Source organism: Pongo pygmaeus, chromosome X, assembly GCF_028885625.2.
Source record: "Pongo pygmaeus isolate AG05252 chromosome X, NHGRI_mPonPyg2-v2.0_pri, whole genome shotgun sequence".
Taxonomy (NCBI): Eukaryota; Metazoa; Chordata; class Mammalia; order Primates; family Hominidae; genus Pongo; species Pongo pygmaeus.
Genome location: NC_072396.2, coordinates 122,681,216 through 122,705,004, shown reverse-complemented (window position 1 = coordinate 122,705,004; position 23,789 = coordinate 122,681,216). Strand labels below are relative to the sequence as shown.

General features: G+C 41.0%; 1 protein-coding gene across 2 annotated transcripts in view; it reads right to left on the bottom strand.

Moving 5' to 3' along the window:
* DOCK11 (dedicator of cytokinesis 11) overlaps positions 1-23,789 on the bottom strand; it is a 193,349-nt gene that overhangs the window by 128,299 nt on the left and 41,261 nt on the right. For both annotated transcript variants that reach the window (XM_054472262.2, XM_054472263.2), the window contains exons 2-6: positions 18,074-18,190; positions 17,900-17,989; positions 17,322-17,404; positions 15,539-15,608; positions 14,817-14,912 (exon numbers count right to left, since the gene is read on the bottom strand). In XM_054472262.2, the coding sequence (XP_054328237.1) occupies positions 14,817-14,912; positions 15,539-15,608; positions 17,322-17,404; positions 17,900-17,989; positions 18,074-18,190 (456 nt within the window). The remainder of the gene's footprint in view (positions 1-14,816; positions 14,913-15,538; positions 15,609-17,321; positions 17,405-17,899; positions 17,990-18,073; positions 18,191-23,789) is intronic.

The following is a 23,789-nucleotide window of genomic DNA, read 5'->3' as shown; positions in this document are numbered from 1 at the left end:
GCTTCTTTCAATAAGTCACAAACTGCAGGCTATGTCAAGCAACTGTCACAGTGAAAGGCAGAGCTTATTCAAGTTGCAATTTCCCAGGATGACAGATCTGAAGTCACTTCAGGGTGAGATGGGAAGAGCAGCTAGGAAATAGACTCCTGGTGATTATTGAGGAAATGCATTCCTATGCATCTTGTCTTATTCGAAGAACCTGGCTTTAAAATTTAAGCTTGTCATTTTTAATCACCCATCTGATTATCCAATATGATCCCTGATCATTTTGAGAACTTTAATTATGGAAAGAGTATTATTTGGCAAGGTCATTCTTGCCAACAACTTAACATCTGGCAAAGTACCTGAAACATCAATTTATTTCTCCGTAGCATGACCAAGCAAAATATATAACAGCCTTAAGGGGCATTTCTTTTTAGAAAAACCAGTAAAAATAAATAACATTGATAGTTATTTTTGACTTGTATAAATATCATTGATTTTTTTAATGAATGACAAAAATATATATCAGTGTAAGGAATACCCTAACAGGTTAGACTGATAAATGCTACAGCTTCTATCTCAGGAAGGGGCCATGTGGGCTATGTGCTATCAACAGAAAAGAGTCCTAGCAGAAAACATCAGCTTGTTTTGCAATGCCAGTCAATTAAATGTTATTGTATTAGTATGCAAAGGAACAGAAAGAGAATGTGTGGGTATATTTATATCTTTCATATATTTACATATCTCATATACGTGAGAACATATACATATATTCTCATATTCAATTAATCCACATTTAAGTTTGCTGGAAGAAATCTAGATTAATATTAAAGGAAAATGTTAATCATAATGGTGATTATGTATGTATGTTTGCTTATTTTCTTTATTTTTATTTTTAGTAGAGACAGGGTCTCCCTATGTTGCCCACGCTGGTCTCAAACTCCTGAGCTCAAGGGATCCTTCTGCCTCAGCCTCCCCAAAGTGAGCCACCCTGCCCGGCCTGTTTGCTTATTTTCATGACGATGGTTCACATCTCTCATTAAAATGATGGGAATAGAAGGCTTAGAATTACATGCTGAGGTCATTTCAAATGAATAACATGTAATGAACACTAACTTTGTGTAACACATTGCTTTTTAAAGTTATCACAATAATTATCTACAACAAAATTAGAATACATCTTTCAGGCTAAAAGTAACATGAAAAAAATAATATGAAAAAATTTAGATTTGAATTGTTCAAATCTAAAACTGAAATTCTGCCGCTTCAGTGGGACAGCCTATAGAATCCACTTGCAGAGTCAACAGCCAGCAACAAAGAGAGAGGCAGAAGAAGAGAAAATACAGAACAAAACATTTGTGGCATACAGTCAAATTATAGTCTGAGAAATTTTTTTTTCACATACAGCTGCCTCACAAAGCAAAGAAATTCTGTGGCAGCCACCACTTCCAATATTAGCAAAGCACATCATTACAATGGAGATGGAAAGGGATATGAAATTACAGCAAATCACTTCCTGTAACATTGCAATTATATCTAAATGTGACACTCGGGTAGGTAGCTTATGAATCTGGGGAGAGAACATGATGCCTGAAAGAGCACTCAGAAAGAGCAGTTGCCTGAAAGTCTTATGATACTGATTCTCAGCCAGTATCTCCTGCTAACCAGCAGTGAAATTGTCCTCAAGACTCTGCTTCTCTCAGTTTACTCACTCGTAAAATGATGAGATCAGATGAGATGATCTGTAAGATCATATTCTTCCACAATATACAAAATAATTTCATTCAACTTGAACAAATAACACAGCAGCCTTCTTAGCCTGGAAGCTACTCTCCCCACATGATTTCTCATATGCTAGAAACACACAGTTTGGACAGTAAAGAATATTTTTAAGTCATCTCTATGTAGAAATCAGACTCTGCCCAACAACAAATTGTAAGATCTTTTCTCATTCTAATATGTTATGATATATATTGGGTTTCAACTTCTGAGAAGCTTTTAAGATATCTTTTGCAAAGAAGAAAGGAATATCCTAAATCTTTCCCATGGAAATCAAAGGGAAATCAGAAACATAACTTCCTAGACATTTAAAAAATGTCCACAATGCAGCTATTTAGGGTTTAAGTTTATATATATTTTTTACATTTCTAAAAGAAGACAGGTGTTAAAATAACGAGCATACAGAATAATGGTAATTACTCTATATCATACCTGTCATTTGAAGGCTGCAAGTCTTTTGTAACCAATAGCTAATTCTTTTAATGCCTCTTGGGGTAATTATCATTATCCACATTTTACCTAACAGCAAACTGAGGGACCAAGAGCTCATTCAAATTCACACAGGCGGCCAGGAACGGTGGTTCATGCCTCTAATCCCAACACTTTGGGAGGCTGAGGCGGGTGGAACACCTGAAGTCAGAAGTTCAAGACCAGCCTGGCCAACATGGTGAAACCGTGTCTCTATTAAAAATGCAAAAATTAGCCAGGCGTGGTGGAGCACCCCTGTAATCCCAACAACTCAGGAGGCTGAGGTGAGAGAATTACTTGAACCCGGGAGGCGGAGGCTGCAGTGAGCCGAGATCACACCACTGCACTCCAGCCTGGGCGAGAGAGCAAGACACCGTCTCAAAAAAAAAAAAAAAAAAAAAAAAGGTTCACACAGGCAAGTCACTGATAGAACTGGAATCAGAATAGGATAATGGCTACAAAGAGAATCTTGCCCAAATCCTCCAATGGCTTCCCATCTTACTTTACAGTAAGATCTAAAATCCTCACCATAGCCCAGAACACTGCACAGGATTTGGCCTCAGACTACTTCTTGGATTCCATTTCTTCTCTTTTTTATTTGAGATGGAGTCTCATTCTGTCTCCCAGGCTGGAGTACAGTGGCGCGATCTCGGCTCACTGCAAGCTCCACCTCCTGGGTTCACGCCATTCTCCTGCCTCAGCCTCCTGAGTAGCTGGGACTACTGGCGCCTGCCACCACGCCCGGCTAATTTTTTTGTATTTTTAGTAGAGACGGGGTTTCACCATGTTAGCCAGGATGGTCTTGATCTCCTGACCTCGTGATCCACCCGCCCCGGCCTCCCAAAGTGTTGGGATTACAGGCATGAGCCACCGCGCCCGGCCTTCCTTGGACTCTATTTCTAATCTTTCTGCTCCAGCTACACTGGCTTACCTGCTGTTACTCAAATATCTCAAGTAAGCTCCTTCGGGTCTCTGTACTTCCTTCCTCAGCCTAGAATCCTCTTTCCTCACTATCCACACAGCTTACTTTCTTACTCCTTTCAGGTCTTTGCTTGAATCTCCCCTCCTCTGGGAGGCCTTCTGTACCACCTGCCCTCATCATAGCACCCAGTTATGTCTTTTTCATGGAGTGATCCCTATACAAATATGTTATTCATCTATCGTTTTATTTGCCATCTCTTTCTAGCCCATGAAGTTTCATGTTTCATCTACTGCTGTTATCCCCCCAGTACATATAACAATGCCTGGACTCAATAAAATATTTCAAAATGAATAAACAATGAATGAATAATCCCATTTCCAGCACAGATTCTCCAGCAGATTCTCCAGTGGTTTCATCCAACAGAATTGTGTTTCTCTGTAATGCCCACACTCTTCTTTCTCCTCCTCCTTGTCTTTATTATTTTTGTTAGATGGTGAACACAGTTGAAAATGTCCCACCTTACTCAGTGAGGAATACAGATCCTGAAGAGTGGCCCATTCAGACCAGCCACAACAATAAAACAGAGAGCAAGCCAAAGGATTTGATTCTATAGGATCAGGTCCTGCCAAGTCTGCTGAAGGCCCCAAGCTGTTGGAATGACAAACTTTTTTTTTCTTCTGGAGACAGAGCCATGCTCTGTTGCCCAGGCTGTAGTGCAGTGGTGTGATCTCGGCTTACGGCAACCTCTGCCTCCTGGATTCAAGTAATTCTCCTGCCTCAGCCTCCTGAGTAGCTGGGATTACAGGTGCATGCCACTACGCCTGGCTAATTTTTTTTTTTTTTTTTGTATTTTTAGTAGAGATGGGGTTTTACCATGTTGGCCAGGGTGGTCTTGAACTCCTGGCCTCAAGTGATCTACCCACCTCAGCCTCCCAAAGTGCTGGGATTACAGGTGTGAGCTACTGTGCCTGGCCAGATGACAACCTTTTTGAACCCCTTCTGGAGCACGAACAAAGGCCTTTTGTCATTCAACTGCATCAAAGATTAAACATAAGAAGGAAAGTTGGAGCACTTAGTATCCTCAAGGTAGGAAAATGGCTGGGGGTGGCGGCTCACGTCTGTAATCCCAGCACTTTGGGATGCCAAGGCGGGTGGATCACCGGAGGTCAGGAATTCGAGACCAGCCTGGCCAACATGGTGAAACCCCATCTCTGCTAAAAATACAAAAATTAGCCAGGTGTGGTGGTGCACGCCTGTAATCCCAGCTACTTGAGAGGCTGAGGCTGGAGAAGTGCTTGAACCCAGGAGGCAGAGGTTGCAATGAGCAGAGATTACACCACTGCACTCCAGCCTGGAAGACAGAGCGAGATCCTCTGTCAAAAAAAAAAAAAAAAAAAAAAAAAAAGAAAGAAAGAAAGAAAAGCAAGTAGGAGAACCTTTTATCATTTTCTACAACAAATCCCAAGAGTGTTTACCTATTGTGTGTTACCTAGAGGGGTAATGATTTACTGCTAAATTGCATGAACCAGAAGTCCTTAGAAAGGATGCTTCAAAGGTTTAGAGGCAGAGTAGGTAGGCCAGGAGCAATGTAGAAATGATGTGAGGGAACGTGCCTAATGTCTCAGACAGAACACAATAGAAGAGCCAGCAAGGAAAAGGAGAAAGCAGGAGAGACAGAGACATACTGGGTCTTAGAACTGTTCTGCACAAAAATGAAAGAAACAATGGGGAAAAAAACCACAGGACTTAGAAAAGTGAGTTGCAGTAAGGACACCAGAATGCCAGGAACTTCATCCTGCTAAAGAACCCCTACCACTACGTTGGCAACCTGATATATCACTCACCTCTCTCCATCATGTCATTTACAGTCCTATCAAGTTTGTTCTGTTTTTTTTTTCTTTTCAATATGAAGTCTCACTTTGTCGCCCAGGCTGGAGTGCAGTGGCACGATCTCAGCTCACTGCAACCTCAGCCTCCTGGCTTCAAGCGATTCTCCCACCTCAGCTTCTCAAGTGGGTGGGACTATAGGTGTGTGTCACCATACCCAGCTAAGCTTGTTGTATTTTTAGTGGAGATAGGGTTTCACCATGTTGCCCAGGCTGGTCTCGAACTCCTGACCTCAAGTGATCCTTCTGGCTTGGCCTCCCAAAGTGCTGGCATTACAGGCATGAGCCACCACACCTGGCCCCAAGTTTTAATATATGACACTCTCCTACCCACTGAGAAACTGAGTAAAAATCAAATAGCTTTTCTTAAATCTACCATATCTGGGCACTGAAGAGTTCTTCAACTATTTGATTTAAAGCCAAGTCTAATAGGAGGGGTCTACAATCCACCCTTCTCATTACAGACAAATTATTTTATCAGATGTATTTCAGCATGGCATGTCACTGCTCAAATAATCAATGACTCTCAATTACTCACATAATAAGGCACACATGCCAGATAGTGGCATTCAAGGCCCTCCCGCAATCCTAATAATATAAAATAACAACAATTGCTAACATCTGTGGGGTGCTTTGTGCATTACGGTCTCTGGTTAAGTGCTTTCCTTGTATTATTTCACTGAATCCTAGTAACAATTTGTGTGGTCATTACTGTTATGCCCTCCCTATTACAGAAGAGAAATGGAGGCACAAGGTGATACCAAAGGACCAAATCAACTTCATCTCCCATGACTACTGAGCTTCACCTAACCATTCTGCCTTATACATATTACCTGGCACACTCACTTTCTCCTTTCTGATTCACTTCCTTCGAGGCCCCGCCTTCTTCAAGAAGCCTTCTCTGACCCCAGGCCACAATGATCTAGATTCATGTAGCACTTGGTCACTGTACCATCTTTAAACAATTATTTTTATTGTGTGTCTCACCTCCCCAAAAAGGTGGTTTTTTGTTTTGTTTTGTTTTTTTGAGACAGAGTCTCACTCTGTTGCCCAGGCTGGAGTGCAGTGGTGCGATCTCAGCTCACCTCAACCTCTGCCTCCCGGGTTCAAGAGATTCTCATGCCTCAGCCTTCCGAGTAGCTGATATTACAGGTGCACAACATGACGCCTGGCTAATTTTTGTATTTTTAGTAGAGACAGGGTTTCACTATGTTGGCCAGGCTGGTCTTGAACTTTTGACCTCAAGTTATCAGCCCACCTCGGCCTCCCAAAGTGCTGGGATTACAGGTGTGAGCCACTGTGCCCAGCCCACCTTCCCAAAAAGGTTTTAAGCTCTACATCTGACACTTCTCTCTACTCTCCACAATGCTAATACCTTGTATTAACAAGGCATTCAATATCTATTTGGTAGCCAGGCGTGGTGGGATGCACCTGTAGTCCCAGGTACTTGGGAGCCTGAGGCAGGAGGATCGCTTTAGCCCAGGTGTTGGAGGCTGCAATGAGCTATGATTGTGCCACTGCACTCCAGCCAGGGAAATATAGTAAGACCTTGTCTCTGAAAAAATTAAATTAAGAAATTATCTATTTGATCATGAATTTGTTGATACCCAATAGTGTCTGACACATAGGAAGCACCTAATAAATGGTTTTTGAGAAGTAATATGAATGAGAGAAAACAAAACATAAAAAACAAATTAGTGAAAAAATCTCATGCATAATAAATGAATGCAATCAATTTGTTAGCTGTAAGAGACAGTCTGGTAGAATACAATTGGACTAACATATCAAAAATAAAATATTTTCTCTTCCTTTTGTTCTAACATACATAGTGACCTTGACCTCCTAGCAATTATTTTAATATTGTATGTGCTTTCTTAGGTCAAATCCTCATTTGATTTGATGTTCTCCCACTGCAGAGGAGGAAAAATCCCTCCTGGAAGAGTTAAGGATTTAAGGACTTTTGGACTCTGGATATATAACAAATGGCTCTTTTTGTGCCAAAAAAATTTTAAACGGCACTAGAAGTGAGTCATACATCAACCAGTTGAACTTGCAACCCCGATATCATATCAAGGCACTTCAGCGTTTAATTGCTGAGAATGGGGAGGAGAGAGCTAGAGGAATGTGACCAAATTGAGCCAAAAAGATGCATAAAGGTGGGTGTCCCAGGAGTTGGCCAAGAATCTGCAGCAATTTTTTAAAAAATGAAAAACCACCCTGAAGATTAAATTCCTCCATATATCATTATATCTCTTAGGAGAAATAGTTCTAAATACCAGGGGAAGGCTATGTCCAATATCACAGCTATCTAAGCCCACATTAAATTCCTTCATTGATATGAAAAGAAGTTGAATAAAGCAGATGTCTCTAGCAGCTACTTGGGAAAGAGAGAATGTAAATGAATAGGGGTCTGTTAGGATTGTGGTTTCTGTCTAAAGGATCATGTATTCTCTATGACATCTTAAAACTTCTCTCTAATACTTTTCCAGGAATTGAAGAGTGGCAGCAAGGTACATCCTCATTAACTAGAAACCACAAATTGACGAAATTAATCACTATGATAAGGCTTATCCTGTTTTAACTTGAATACCAAGAACAAAGCAAATTACAAGTGCTAAATGTTCACTGCACCCAAACAACCAACAGAGCGTTGGTTTTTTGTTTTTGGGGGGTTTTTTTGGGAAAAAAAAAAAGGGATGAGGTCTCGCTTTGTGCCCAGGCTGGAGTGCAGTGGCACAATCATAGCTCACTGCAGCTTCAAACTCCTGAGCTCAATTCAAACTCCTGGGCTCAAGTGATCCTCCTGACTCAGCCTCTTAAGTAGCTGGGATTACAGGCACATGCCACCACACCCAGCGCAACAGAGCTTCTGCAAGAACTGCATGATGCCTCCTCTTCAGTGAGAGGAAGTGCTTGGGCACGGAGCACTGTGACTCGTGGAGTGATGCACATTATTCGCAGCTTTCCTGTAGCCCAGGCTCCTCAGGGCAAGTTTCTCAGCCAACAATGAGGTTATACTCAGCAAGCACTTCTGGGAAAATATGCCCATTTCAGAAGGTGGTGCAGATTATATCTTAACAACTGACCAGAGCAGGGGAAAAGCTATATATTGGGGAAAATATAAATTTTTATCTTATAAATATGGGGTCTTATAATCTTCCAATACGAAGAACTCAGCCTAGTTCCTCTACCAGCCCCTCTTTTCCCTACAGCCCATCGACTTGAATGCATTGCAAGTCATTGCAAGAACTATCGACTTGAATGTTCTTGTAAAACTTGCTGGCAAGCTAGCTAGGAAGGTTGAACTGTCTACAGCAACCCATATACAAATTACTTTGGCTACATGATTTAGATTGCATTAAAGGCCATGTGGTTGCTTTCTTAAAAGATCTTATAAAGTTGGAATCTTCTAATTCCCTTTTAGCAACTGCACTTTGCTGAGTCTCTTCTAATACTCTTTCCTTCGTTTTATTTTTGCACTTTCTCTCACGATATGATTCCTCCCTTCCTTGCTGTTAGAGTCCTCCCTCCCTTCGTTCCTTTTTTTTTTTTGAGACAGAGTGTCGCTCTGTCACCCATGCTGGAGTGCAGTGGCACAATCTTGGCTCACTGCAACCTCCACCTCTTAAACTCAGGTGATCCTCCCACTTCAGCCTCCAGAGTAGCTGGGACTATAGGAGTACACCACCAGGCCTAGCTAACTACCTTTGTATTTTTTTGTAGAGGTGAGGTTTCGTCATGTTGCTCAGGCTGGTCATGAACGCCTGGGCAGATTCCTTTATTTCTAACAGTCAAAATGTCCAGCAAAACAACTCAGACCTATTTCTAAAATCAGTTTAAAGTTGTGCGTAATTTCAAACTTTCCAAAAAACTGATTGTAATTTTTTTTTTAAGAGATCGAGTATTGCTCTGTCAGTCAGGCTGGAGTACAGTCATGCAATCACAGCTCACTGTAGCTTTGACCTCCCAGGCTCAAGCGATCCTCCCACCTCAGCTTCTCAAGTAGCTGCAAATACAGGCATGCGTCACCATGCCCCGCTAATTTTTTTTATTTTTTGAAGAGACAGGGCTCGCTATGTTGCCCAGGCTAGTTTCGAACTCCCAAACTCAAGCAATCCTCCTGCCTTGTCCTCCCAAAGTGCTAAGATTACAGGCGTGAGCCACTGTGCCCAGCACATAATTTTTAAAATTTAGAAATTTCTTAACGAATAAAGACACTTAAACATACACCTCTCTCTAAAAGGCACCAAGATGCCTTGCTTTTATTCCCTAGCAATTCCAGAGGGATCTGCAGGCCAGTGTCAAGCCACAGGGCATCAAATAAGCTCAGATAAAACACAGGGAAGAAGCTTGGCTTATGGAGGCTGTTATTTGCCACTGAGTCATGGTTAATAACCAGATCTGCTATTGCTTCCTAGTTAGTCTGCCGTGAGTTTGCAGGGGCTATCAAAGCTTGAATTTTCCAAAAAGAAAAGATTCTTTGCTCTCAACTCTGCAAGCTCTGGCCCTGAGGTGCTGGTTGCTAAATCTACCAATGCTTCTTACCAGTGTGGGCTGGAGTTCCTAGCGGGCAGGGAACTCCAGATGCTCTAAGGATAAACCTGCCTCCAGGATTGGGGAAATGACTCAGATAATAGCACACCTGAGTCATCTTCCCACTTGCTTATAAGCTTCATTAGTATTCTTCACTTCAAACATTACCATAGTAGAAAAAATATACATAGAAACTTTCCTCTCAAACTCTGTCAACCCTTTGTCTCAGTTCTTCTGCCTCTGCCTTTTCCAATTATCCAAGAGCTGGGTCAGCTGCTCACCCCATCTTTAGCTTTAACCTCCTATGCCTGAAACAATCCAGACTTGATGCAGGAAGAACTTATATGATCCCCCACCCTGTAACAGAGCACTGAAAGGTACAAACCAGACTCTCCCTGTGTGCCTTGGTTCATAGGCCTGGACTTGTGCTTTGGCCCTCACTTCAAGTTCTAGCCTGGAAACTATAAAACTGCTCCCCCTTTTCAATCCTCTGCCCCATACACTCACTTGCCCTGTATTGATACAGAAAGAGAACATGAAAAAATGACGTGTCAACACTGCAGTTCCAACTAATTTCAATAATGTTGAACTAAATAACAGTTAAAACACTTTTTTTTTTTTTTTGAGATAAGGTGTCACTGTCACCCAGGCTGGAGTGCAGTAGCGCAATCTCGCCTCACTACAGCCTCGACCTCCCAGGCTGAAGTGATCCTCCTACTTCAATGTCCCAAGTACCTGGGACTACAGGGGAGCACCACTTCACATGACTAATTTTGTTCATTTTTGTAGAGACAGGGTCTCGCTATGTTGCCTAGGCTGGTCTTAAACTCCTGGGTTCAAGTGATCCTCCCACACTGGCCTCCCAAAGTGCTGGGATTACAGGCATGAACTACCACACCCGGCCCAAAATACAATTATTAGAGGAAAAAGTAATCTTGGCAAAATGCCTCAGAAGGTTCTAGCTGAACCTTCCTCTGATTCCCATTCTAGCTGTGACAAATTCTGAAATACAACACTACTGCTATGGCTCAGGAGATGAAATCAGAAGAGTAAAGGATATATATTTAGCTCCCAGAAATCCAAAATGGAGATTCATAATTTATAATGGAAAAGAGTGGGGATAAATGAAACTCATAACTAGAAACAGTTCCCAAACCTCAATATGGCCTTTGCATTTCAAAGTATTTCCTATTAACTTTTTTTAAGCTGTGTAGTAGCCAGGCATGGTGGCTGATGCCTGTAATCTCAGAATTTTGGGAGGACAAGGTGGGAGGATCACTTGAGTCCAAGAGTTTGCGACCAGCCTGCACAACATAGGGAGACCCTATCTCTACCAACAACAAACAAATAAACAAACAAACAAAATTAGTTGGGCATGGTGCTATGTGCCTGTGGTCCCAACTACTTGGGAGGCTGAAGTGGGAGGACTGCTTGAGCCTGGGAGTTTCAGACTGCAGTGAGCCGTGATCACGCCACTGCACTCCAGCCTGGGCGACACAGTGAGACTGTCTCAAAAACAAATAAATAAATGATAAAAATAAAGACAAAAGTTGTGTAGCTTCATATGACCAATTAACTTGGTTTATTCCTCTTTTCCTTCCTTTGCCTGATGTTTGGTAGAGGTTCTAAAAAGAAAGAAATAGGCCGAGCACAGTGGCTCACACCTGTAATCCCAGCACTTTGGGAGGCCGAGGCAGGTGGATCACTTGAGATCAGGAGTTCGAGACGAGCCTGGCCACATGGTGAGACCCCGTCTCTAATAAAAATACAAAAATTAGCCAGGCATGGTGGCCTGCGCCTGTAATCCCAGCTACACGGGAGGCTGAGGCAGGAGAATGGCTTAAACCCGGGAGGTGGAGGTTGCAGTGAGCTGAGATTGCACCTCTGCACTCCATCCTGGTGCAACAGAGCTAGGAGCCATCTCAAAAAAAAAAAAGTTTTTATGTTAATGATCACACACACACACACACACACACACACACACACACACACACACACACACACACACACACACACACACACACACACACACACACACACACACACACACACACACACACACACACACACACACACACACACACACACACACACACACACACACACACACACACACACACACACACACACCCAGAATATGAGCAGCTGAGGATAAAAAGAGGCAAAGCAAAGAGCCTAGCTCAGCTGCAGCAAAACAACAATTAGCTGGAGACAAGTGGCAGCTGTCCCCTTCAGCTGTGGACTATGTGGTCACCAGGTTGCCTCGGACCCACCACACACACTATGAATTTATGGCTCCTGCCTGGCCACTGTTAGTGCTAGAGTTTCCAAGCTCAGGGATAAGAAACACACAAGCTGAACAATCAACCTTTGCCTAACTAATTGTATTAGTTTCCTATTGCTGTTGTAATAAATTACCACAAATTTGATGGCTTAAAATAGCACAAATTTATTATCTTATAGTTTCGCAGGTTAGAAGTCTGACATGGGTCTCACTGGGCTAAAATCAAGGTGTCAGCAGGGCTATGTTCCTTTCTGGATGCTGCATGGGAGAATCCATTTTCTTGCCTTTTCTGGCTTTTAGAAGCTGCCTGCATTTCTCGGCCTGTGACTCCTTTCTGTATCCTCAAAGCCAGCAACACAGCATCTCTCTCTGGCCCTCCTTCTGTTCTCACATCTCTTTCCCTGACTGAACTTACATCTCTTTCCCTGACTGAACTCACATCTCTTTCCCTGACTGAACTCACATCTCTTTCCCTGACTGAACTCACATCTCTTTCCCTGACTGAACTCACATCTCTTTCCCTGACTGAACTCACATCTCTTTCCCTGACTGTCCTTTTCTGCCTCCCTCTTCCACTTATGGGGTTCTTGAAATTGCACTGGGCCCACCCACATAATTGAGGATACCGTCCCTCCTGCCGATTAGTAATTTTAATTCCTCTTTGCCATGTAGGGGACCATTGACTGGTTCCAGGGATTAAGACATGGACATCTTTGAGAGGCCATCAATTCCTCCTATCACATCAATCAATCAATGTGTATTTCACAAATTATGAGAGAAAATGTAAAGCATGTGCTTTTTGGCTTATAATATATGGACTCCTACAAAATTAGAAGTTGTAAGGCAAATTAAAGTTGAAAGGTATTAAACTAAAGGAATCTGTGGCGAATTATTCTGTAAAGATATTAATTTTCTAACATCTTATTTTATGAATCCAGATTTTTGCACATTTACTTAATGTGAGGCTAAGGCTTAAATGTGGGTAAAACCATTCATTCCTTCATGCATTTATTTATTTAATTTAGAGACAGCATCTTATTCTGTTGCCCAGGCTGGAGTGCAGTGGTGCAATCACAGCTCACTGCAGCCTCGAACTCCTGGGCTCAAGCAATCCTCCTGCCTTGGCCTCCCAAAGTGCTGGGATTACAGGTATGAGCCCCCTGCCTGGCCCTATTTAAATATTTTGAGAATGTGTGGGAAGGGGAATGCAGTCAAAAACTATACAACCATTTTCTGATAATCCACACAGAAATGTAACCTTCACACGTACATTTCTGAACCTGATAACTCTGGCAGGAAATATATTGTAATAAACCCTTGAGTCTCATTCAGCTGGCGAGCACTGATAGTATTCTGGTTAAGAGTACAGGCTCTGACATCAGCCTACCTAGGTTCAAATCCTACCTCTGAAACATTGGAGCTGTGTGACCTTGGGTTAATTATTGAATTTCTCTGAGCTTCACTTTCCAAATCTATAAACTAAGAATAGTTAGCAGTACCTATTGCATAGGGCAGCCATGAGAATTAAACGAGATACAGAATATAAAACACCCAGTATGGTGCCTGGTACATTTTAAGTCCTCAATAAATGGGTTCTCTTATTATCACCACTTGCTGAGGCCCATGCTTAGATGCAAGCGATATACAGGAAGCATCCTACGACTTGGATTCATTATTTTCAGGGCTTGGAAATGAAAGTGAGAACAGGACATGATCACCAAAGGGAAGGCAGCAGGCAAAATATTAAATTAAGATAAAATTTGAGTCTTCCCTTGGTAGATACCCATGGTTTCTACTTGCAGCCTGTGTGAAAGATAGAATGACCTTCAATACTTAATGCAAGTGTGAATCATCCTCAGAAAACCACATGATTTTATATTGAATATCTGAAAGAACAGTTATATTTGGTATCAGAGCATAATTTGTTTTTCTGCTCAGAATCCTCATGTAGCTTGTTTCCCCTTTGGATTTTAATGGCTCTTTACAGCCTCCCAAATAAGTAAACCTCATGTCCAAGGTGTTCAAGGCTCTGCACAATTTTATCCTTTTTTGTAAAAAAAAAAAAAAATTATCTATTTATTTTTGAGATACACTCTCCCTCTGTTGCCCAGGCTGGAGTGCAGTGGTGCCATCATGGCTCACTGCAACCTCCGTCTCCTGGGCTCAAGGGATTCTCCCACCTCAGTCTCCTGAGTAGTTGGGACTACAGGTGTGTGCTATCACGCCAGGCTAATTTTTGTAGTTTTTGTAGAGATGGGGTTTCATCATGTTGCACAGGCTGGTCTCGAACTCCTGCCCTCAAGCAATCCACCCACCTCAGCCTCCCAAAGAAGGAGGGACTACAGGTGTGAGCTACTGCACCCAGCCCAATTTTATCCTTTTCAACGTTTCAACTTTTATCTCACTTAAACCCCTTATGCAAACTCACTATCCTGCCAAACTATAAAACTTTCTAGTTAGGCTGTTCTGACTGCACTAAAGGACTGCTTTGTATACTAGTTAAAATAGTATATTTCTTGTCTAGTCTGGAGGCTGAGACCAGTGACCACATCTTAGATATCTACATATTTCCCCACAGTGACTAATATGTAATAAGTACCTAATTAATATTTGCTAAAGAAATGGATTACTTGTCCTTCCACTCATTAAGGTCATTTCTACATATGAAACTTTGATGCCCCTTTTTCAAAGCTATTTTCTTCCTTCAACTGACAGCCTCCTTTTTAAACATCCTGATTCACCAGATAATCATTACATTATATGTCTTTAAAAAGTTGCACTTCTAAATTTATCCTGATGTTTTAGATTTTTTAAATTCCATACGTCTGTGAGAATCCTCTTTTTTTTTTTTTTTTTTTTTGCTAGGGCTCTTTGTAAAATGAATATTGTTTCCAGATAGGCCACTTAGCCACTTATGCCAATATCGTTAAAATGATGGAATAATATAATAACTACTTCCTACCTTCATGGTTACTGTGATGGTGCTATTTACATTTGCTTTATGCAACCAGCCTTGTTTTATCACACCGCCCTTCTGAGAACATAAAGAAGATGAGTCCTGAAATAGAACAAAAATTATCAGTAAAACAACAGCCAGCCTGCCATCTAATTAGCGAAACATTTAGGGGCACAGAATGAGGCCCTGTCCATTTCCTAATTAAAACTTAAAGTCCCCTCTTCCCTGTGAGGATTTAAAATAGTTGACTGTAGAATGAAAGGCTCTGTGCTATGCACACAGTAGGCACTCAGTATTTACTGAATGGTATGGGCTCTCTTCTGGGAAACCTTCTGCATTATGTAAAACAGTTGAACTGCACCTCGAAATGTCACAGACATCCGGGCCATCTGTCCCAAGAGGAATCTCAGGCAGGAGAGTCCAGATGAATCACCACATCACATGCCCAACTCAAGAAAAGCAACTCCACAAGCATGTCCCACAGGTGGGGGAACATGTTTATGTACAAATCATAGCCCCTCTCACTTGATTTTTTTCCTAAACCCTACTTGGAAATACAGTAATTAAAAAAAAAATTGAAAAGCACCCAGTTTGAAAGCTGGCCACAGATCATTCCAAAATAATTATTTCCTTCATATTTTCTCAAGAAATTCCCCTTGAAATCTTTTTCAGCAAAGTGACCATGAGGAAACTAGCACAGTTACCCCCACTGTTGCCCCCATTCTTACCTCATCTTTCTCACAGTCTTCATCTATCTCAAATACATGATTAGGAATCTTTTCTGGCCTCAAAGATTTACTGCAAATATAAGAGAACTGCCTTAGACACTAAACAGACCAAAAAAAAAAAAAAAGAAAAACAACACAAAAACACAACAATAATGACAACAACAGTTAAAGCAAGATGAGATTTCTTTCACAAATGAGAAAATGCCAAGACATCCTATTCTCCTTTCCAAATTCAGATTCTCCCCTTTGAGTAAACTTACTGTAAGTTTGTGTTTCTGTAAGGATTTCCACATATGTGGCCAGCAGCGAAGACATAACTAAGCCCAGAAACTTAGGGAGGGCAGAAGTTGCTAAGGAACCTGTGCCAGAGCTGTTAGTGGTGGCAGAACTTCTTCTTCCCCGGGTCAAAAAGCAACACAGGCCGGGCGTGGTGGCTCAAACCTGTAATCCCAATACTTTGGGAGGCAGAGGCGGGTGGATCACCTGAGGTCAGGAGTTCAAGACCAGCCTGGCCAACAGGGTGAAACCCCGTCTCTACCAAAAATAAAAAAAAAAAAAATTAGCTGGGTGTGGTGGCAGGTGCCTATAAGCCCAGCTACTCAGGAGGCTAAGGCAGAAGAATCGCTTGAACCCGGGAGGCAGAGGTTGCAGCGAGCCGAGATTGCACCACTGCACTCCAGCCTGGGTGACAAGAGCGAAACTCTGTCTCAAAAAAAAAAAAAGCAACGGTGTAATTCTGGCTCTTGCATTTGTTTGTTGTATGACCTTGGACTGTTCATTTTAGGACTCTGCTTTCTTTTTCTTTTTTTTTTTTTTCCCCCAAGGACCAGGCTGTCACATAGGACTCAGTTTTCTCCTCTTTTGGAAAGTGCTCTGAAAACTACAAAAGGCTAAACAAATGTCTTATTCCTCTGCTACTTGTTCCAAAAACATTTCCCATATGACATTCTGTGAGGAATTAGTGCTAGAGATGAGAAAATGGAGAGCTCAAACAGGTTAAGTGACTGAGCCATGGTCATCCAGCTAGTAAGCGGTAGAAATAAGATTTGAGCCCCAACAGTCTGGCTCCTGGGCCAGTGTGCTCATGCCATTCCTTCAGTTCAACTGAAAGAGATGCACTTTTTCCAAGGGATGGCTAGGTTCATCAAACTGAACTAATTATCATCAAGCTTTTTCACTGACACTACTGGAAAATGCTCACTACATTATCCACCATCAGCTATATTTTAGTTTATGATCAATACAGGTTCACTAAAGCCAAAAAGTGAGCTCTCATACATTTTGGAAAGAATTTCAAAGAGGAAAGTTAAAACCTATTCAATTAACCAAAACACTGCATTTAACCAAACATGCAGGTTACTTGAAGATTTGCTTTATTACAAATTATAACTGAAAGGTTTCACAAGTGGTGTTTGTTTGTTTGTTTTGAGACGGAGTCTCGCTCTGTCGCCCAGGCTGGAGTACGATGGCACGATCTCCGCTCACTGCAACCTCCACCTCCCGGGTTTACAGCATTGTCCTGCCTCACCCTCCCAAGTAGCTGAGACTACAGGCGCCTGCCACCATGCCCGGCTAATTTTTTGTATTTTTAGTAGAAACGGGGTTTCACCGTGTTAGCCAGGATGGTCTCGATCTCCTGACCTCGTGATCTGCCTGCCTTGGCCTCCCAAAGTGCTGGGATTACAGGCGTGAGCCACCGCACCTGGCCTCACAAGTGGTTTTAACAAGGTAAAAAAGCTTAATAATTCTCCTGTTGCATGTTTCCCTGGAATGCTAAACTTACCATGGCAACATTCGAAAGTCCCCAGAGAAGTCCTCATACTTGTAGTTTACCACGTGCCAATCTGTGCTATAGGTTTTAATACACTGAAAGAAAATAGGAATCTTGAATTTGAAATATAGGAAAAGTACATATATATCCACTTTTTAAAAGTCTGGTACTATGCCGACAGGCTTTCTAAAACCATTTGGCAATTACTGGTACTGGGATCTTCCTTTATGGATTAACCGTGTCTCTCTTACCCAGTTGGTGGCAATAAATCCCAATTCATATGCCCTTTGAATACTCTGACTCTCAGTGCAAAGAGTATTCAAATCCAAAAGGAAAACACTAAGGTCATATGCACCTTGTGGAAATGTTTAAGCTTTATCATCATATAGACTTGTTGACATCATATAGACTTGTTATTTAGGACAGTTAATGTTAGTAATTTTATTTTACCTTTACATTAAAGGAAGACTACTTTAAATACTTTACATTAATTTATTTATAAACAGGTTACAAATACATAAAGACATATAAATACTGTATATATTTTGAATATATGAAGAATATTCTTCTGTGGCCTTTCAGCCTCTTACCTCTTTAACAAATAAACTCTGGGCCCTCTTTTCAGCATCTTCTGGTACAGTAGACTGCACCGTTCTGCGCTGACGACCTATCACCGAGATCTAGAACACAAAGAACATTTTTGCTGTAAGAACTGGCTTGAAAAATAGGGGTTTGTTTCTTTAAAGAAGTGCTTGTGAACTCACAGATATATCTTCCATTGGAAACATAAGCAGATCTCGGAGGGGGTCGCTGTAAATCTGGGTTTTTCTTTGGGCAATAACATTCTCATAGTCCAGGGGCTCAACAACTTTGGCCTTTTCCTTTATAAGAGACAAAAATAAAGTTATTATGCTCAAACTCACAAGAGTTAAATTCCTTTCTATGTACTAAAGATACGCTATTTCTCAAAAGAAGGGATTACTGATACTTTTAAGTACTTAATTGAGACACTTTCACAAGAGAAATATTCTTCATAGCTAGACACACACCCCAAACACATACACACACACACACACACACACACACACACACACACAAACACACATTCCCTTGCTAATAATAAAGAGTTCTGGCTGGGCATGGTGGCTCATGCCTGTAATCCCAGTACTTTGGGAGGCTGAGGAAGGTGGATGACTTGAGCCCAGGAATTAGAGATCAGCCTGGGAAACATGAGAAAACCCCATCTCAACAAAAAGTACAAAAATTAACTGGGTGTGATAGCTCATGCCTGTGGTCCCAGCCACTCGGGAGGCTGAGGCAGGAGGATCACTTGAGCCTGGGAGGTTGAGGTTGTAGTGATCCGTGATTGTGCCACTTATACCTGGGCAACAGAGCAAGATCCTGTCTCTCCAAAAAAAAAAAAAAAAAAAAAAAAGTTCTGGAGAAATAGAACTGTGTTATTCTACTTAATCTGTGTGCCTTCTAAAAATTATTGAATTTTAAGTAAAACAAAAAGTGGCATACTTGGAAGTCTGCCTGTTGGTATTTACTGCATCTGAACTACTCTCTAGGCAATGTTGGGGGAGAAAGTATCAACATTCATGTTCCTACTCTGTACCAGGGACACTGTCCCATGGGCATACTAAGTTCCAGCATAGCTGGAGCAGGCATAGATACTAGAGATGCTTGATCCCGTGGGCAGGTTATGAAAGGGTGAGGTTCAAGGTGACAAAGTCAGTGGATCCCTGCTGGACTTCTAGGCGAGCTGGCCATTGATAGTAGGGCCCAGACTGAAGCTAAAGTAACAAGAAGCAGGGTCAGTGATGCTAAGAAAGCCAGGATGTAACATAATAAGAGTAATGGTAACAGTTCCCATTTACTGAGCCCTTTCTATATGCCAGGCACTGTGCTAAGTGCTTTCTGTACATTTTTTCACATAACACTCATAGCAATATGAAACAGATTGAATCATTATCCCCATTTTACAGATGCAGAGACTCTGGACCTAACTGAGGTTAAGTAACTTGCCTGCCTTCAGAACTGGAATTCAAACCCAGGTCTGTGACTGCAAAGGCTCTGCTTTTCTTTTTCCCCTCAGAAATACACAAAGACGGTACCCACTGCTGCACACCCATGGCTGACCCTGCAGCTGTGTGTACACGTGCAACTGACTTCAATGTCTATCATCACTAGTTTTCACTGTCACGGGTATGCATGCCATAAGCCCCAACCCCCACAGCCATATGAGGTGACCCTGACTTCCACCACTGGCCATCATTACCCTACATGCACCCACAGCTGTCATGCGTGCACACCACCAGCCCTGACCCCTGCAACTGCCGGGGAGCAGGGGACGGAAAGAAGAAGAAAGAAATATACCAAGATTCTCATGTGCATGTTACTGAACTGGGAATGGGATCCCACTATTTACCTTCCTATCATTTTTTTTCCTTCACTGAACTTACCACAATCTGATATACCATCTATTTCACCTCTCTGACTATTTGAAGGCAGAGATTTTCTTTTATTTGTTTACTTCTTTAATCCCAGCACTTAGAATACCTGGCACACGGTAGGCATCCAGTCATTAATTGCTGATGAACTTTGAGATATTCAGATTCAACCAGAGCCATGTCTCAACACTCTATTCTAAACCAAGCTGGGCAGACAGTAGTAATTTTTAATGATGATGTTTCATATGAAATTATTTCCTTAAAATTTTATAATAAAAACTGTATAAAAACCCCAAATATAATTTATATTGACTTAATATTATAATAGCATCGGAATTACACTTGTATTTTTGTACATAGTATTTGAGGTAGTCTCTAGTATCACTACATCCATAGAAAAGTTGAGAATAGTTTTTACACATGGTTCACAACAGGTCACAGCTATACCCAATTTCCATATCTGAAGGGCATCTCAGAGTTTCCTGTAGATTATTTAGAAAGATTAAAGTAAACTACTCTGACCAGTGAGCTCAGTGTTCAACAAATCTAAAAGATCCTAACCTTTATGCTTTATTTCAAGTCTTAAATTCGGATTTGTAGACCCATGTCTACAAAGATCAAAGCAAGTTGATCATCCCTCTCATGTCTGCAAATACTACTGCAAAATGAGTTGAAATAAAAGGAAAAAATCCTATTTGAGAAATTCAGATTTTCTGACAGGAAAATCTGACCCCTTTCGGCCATACCTACCGTGTTTCCACGGACTCAAATAAAAGGAAACTGACTGCATCTTCCAGCTCTAACGCTCACAGTCAGATCAATTTCTCAGAGAAGTTGAATGAATAAGTCCTGTCTAAGAAAGCAAGCTTGAGGCACTAAAAATAATCTAAGTCTTGCTTTTGGTGCCAACTATTTTCCTAGTACAGATTGCAAAAACTGTCCTCAAATTTCAGTGTTTTAACCTGTTGAATCAACTTCTCTGTACAATAATTTCACAAGTACCTACTTCAAGTATATTTGAAAAAGAAAAAGAAAAGAAAATCCTCCTTCAGCTTTCTTTTTTCTTTTCTTTTTTTTTTTTGAGATGGAGTTTTGCTCTTGTTGCCCAGGCTGGAGTGCAATGGCATGATCTCAGCTCACTGCAACCTCCACCTCCTGGGTTCAAGCGATTCTCCTGCCTCAGCCTCCCGAGTAGGTGGGATTACAGGCGCCTGCCACCACACCCAGCTAATCTTTGTATTTTTAGTAGAGACAGGGTTTCACCATGTTGGCCAGGTTGGTCTTGAACTCCTGAGCTCAGGTGATCCACCCACCTTGACCTCCCAAAGTGCTGGAATTACACGCATGAGCCACCATGCCTGGCCCTCCTTCAGCTTTCTAATGTAGCTCCAAATTAATATGGAAAGAATATGTCAAAATGAATCACTTATTTTTTTAATTTATGGGGTATAAAGTGGTGTTATGATTTTTAATACAATGTAGAATGATGAAATTAAGCTAGTTATATCTATCACCTCAAATATTTAACATTTCTTGTGATGAGAACATGAGAAATTTATTCTTAGTGATAAGATGTACAGTACTCAATTATTAGGCATATTCAGCATGCTATACTATTGATCTCAAAAAAACCAAACTTATTCTTCCTGTTTAACTGAGACTTTGTATCCCACCATTGACTACCATCTCCCCTACTTTGCCCCCAGCCCCCAGTAACCACCATTCTACTCTGCTTGTATGAGTTTGATTGTTTTAGATTTCACATATAAGTGAGATCATGCAGTATTTGTCTTTCTTTGCCTGACATATTTCACTTAGTGTAATGTTCTCCAATTACTGAATTACTCATTTATTTAAATGTATATACCTTCTAAAAATGAAACACAGCTTACCACATGTTTTGAAGGACATATATTTATGTTATAGAAAACAAAGTTTCACTTTTCATTTAAAACTGATTAAACTAAGCATTCTGGGTCTTCACGCCTACTTTTTTTTGTCGGGGTAGCTGAATTACGGAAAAGTTAGGGTGGCTACTCTGGGTCCCACAAAGCTTCCCCTAATAGAAGATTTAGGCCTGTGAATCAGGATTCATCTCTCCAAGAAGAAAGATGAGAAGGGACTGAACCCTACATTTCCCTTCCAGTAGGATTCAGTTATAACTCTGCAGGCATCAGAGACAAAGAAAACCTTTGACCTATAGAATTATCATGATTTAATGGTGGTTCTGCCCTGCAGTCTCCATCATATCCCTTATCTAACTTTCTCATTCAGCTTTCTCATTCTATTATTAGACTTATACATAAAAGCTTCCAATACACTCAAAGAGGGTCTTTCTTTCAGGTTTGTAATTTATCCTTTCTGCCAGTGTGCACACTGATTGGCCTGCAAAGGCACTTTTTCATAACTCCAAAAACCCGTTACAATAAATGGTACTTTATAAACATTCAAATAATAGCAACTTCCATACAGTTCTGGAGCAGTGCTAAGTAAAAGGCGAAGGCATTTATGCAATCTGGAGAGAAGTGAGCATATGTTTCAGTCTTCTTCCCGTAAGTAGTGACAGGAAAACCGTCAACCTAAATTTGGAACCAACTCAGTTTTCACCATGGGAAAAACAAAACAAAACAAAACGATTCGTTCTTGAAAGTTTTCATTCACTGACTCTTAAGTTTTCTTGAATAACTTGCTAATAATATTAGTATTTTTTGTTAATTCATTTCAAGGTCACTTTGCAGTCTTAAGAAAACACTTTCATATGCATTCTGTTTGTTACCAAACGCTTGTCAAGTAGACAAGGAAAATACCATCATTTCAACTTTATACATCAAGAAACTGGCTCAGAGGCCTAAGTTCATCTGTCTACATTAGGAGCTGAACCAGGATTCAAACCCAGGACTCCCAACTCCTAATCCTTGTTTGTATTAGTTTCCTGAACTTATTCACATGTAATCCTCATATTTGCCACACCATCTGTATTATCATTTACTTCATATTTTTCTTCAAATCAAATATCTTCTTCATTGAAAACATTTATTGAAAAAGAAAGCTTCATATCATCCCATAAAGGAGAATAAATTGCATTTTTCTATCTCTAGTAAAATAAAAATGCCAATTTTGGTACCATGATGTGGGATACAGTACACTTTTCCATTGCTTACTCAGGCCACTAAGGACCAAATCTCAATGAGCTTTCTATGTGCAAACTCTACAAATGGGAAGAAATGCACAGCTCCATAAATTGAGATAACTTTATTTCTAATATAAGTGGAAAGGACAGATAGCAAAAAAAGAAACTCGTTAGAATAGATTCAGTTGTAGTCCACTTCTTGGTCCAAAGAGAGGAAACAATGGAACCTCACTGAGGGTCACTAATAGCATCACCACTTAGACTTTACAATTCTGTGGTGGTTCCTGTACATTCACAGTACAGGATGACTGATCTTTTATCATCGTAACTGTGTGTGTATAAATATAAAACCATGCTTGTAATACTAAAATAAATACATAAAAATGTACATGAATGTATATATTCAACCATCCAACCACTCATGTAACCAAAAGCACATTTGACTAGCAAGCATATTTGTGTTATCACTAGAAATGTGTAAGACACAAGAATAATCACATAATATGTATCTGTAAGCAAAGCAAAATGAGCCTGGGTTACTTCTGCTTAAATATCATACCAAAGGTCATTAGTTTACCGGTAAATCTTTTACTTTAGAAACTAGTTCTCCTTAAGAATTCTAAGAATGTCTCTTCTGCAAGTCTGAAGTGAACACTAGCTTCATAGACTCTCTCCTTTATCACACTGGGAGGAATACCAGAAAGCAGGCAGAAAGCTGAGCAGTAGGGCACAGGGCCAATTCAAAAACAACCCTGCACCACCACGCTACCACTACCACCAACCCATCCTCCAAATTGAGTTTCAGCACAAGGAGGAACATGGCAACTACTGGTTTCAGAAAGAGAATGATTAGCCCAAAAGTTCTTTTCTGCAGTATTGCAGTCAGACTACAGCTTC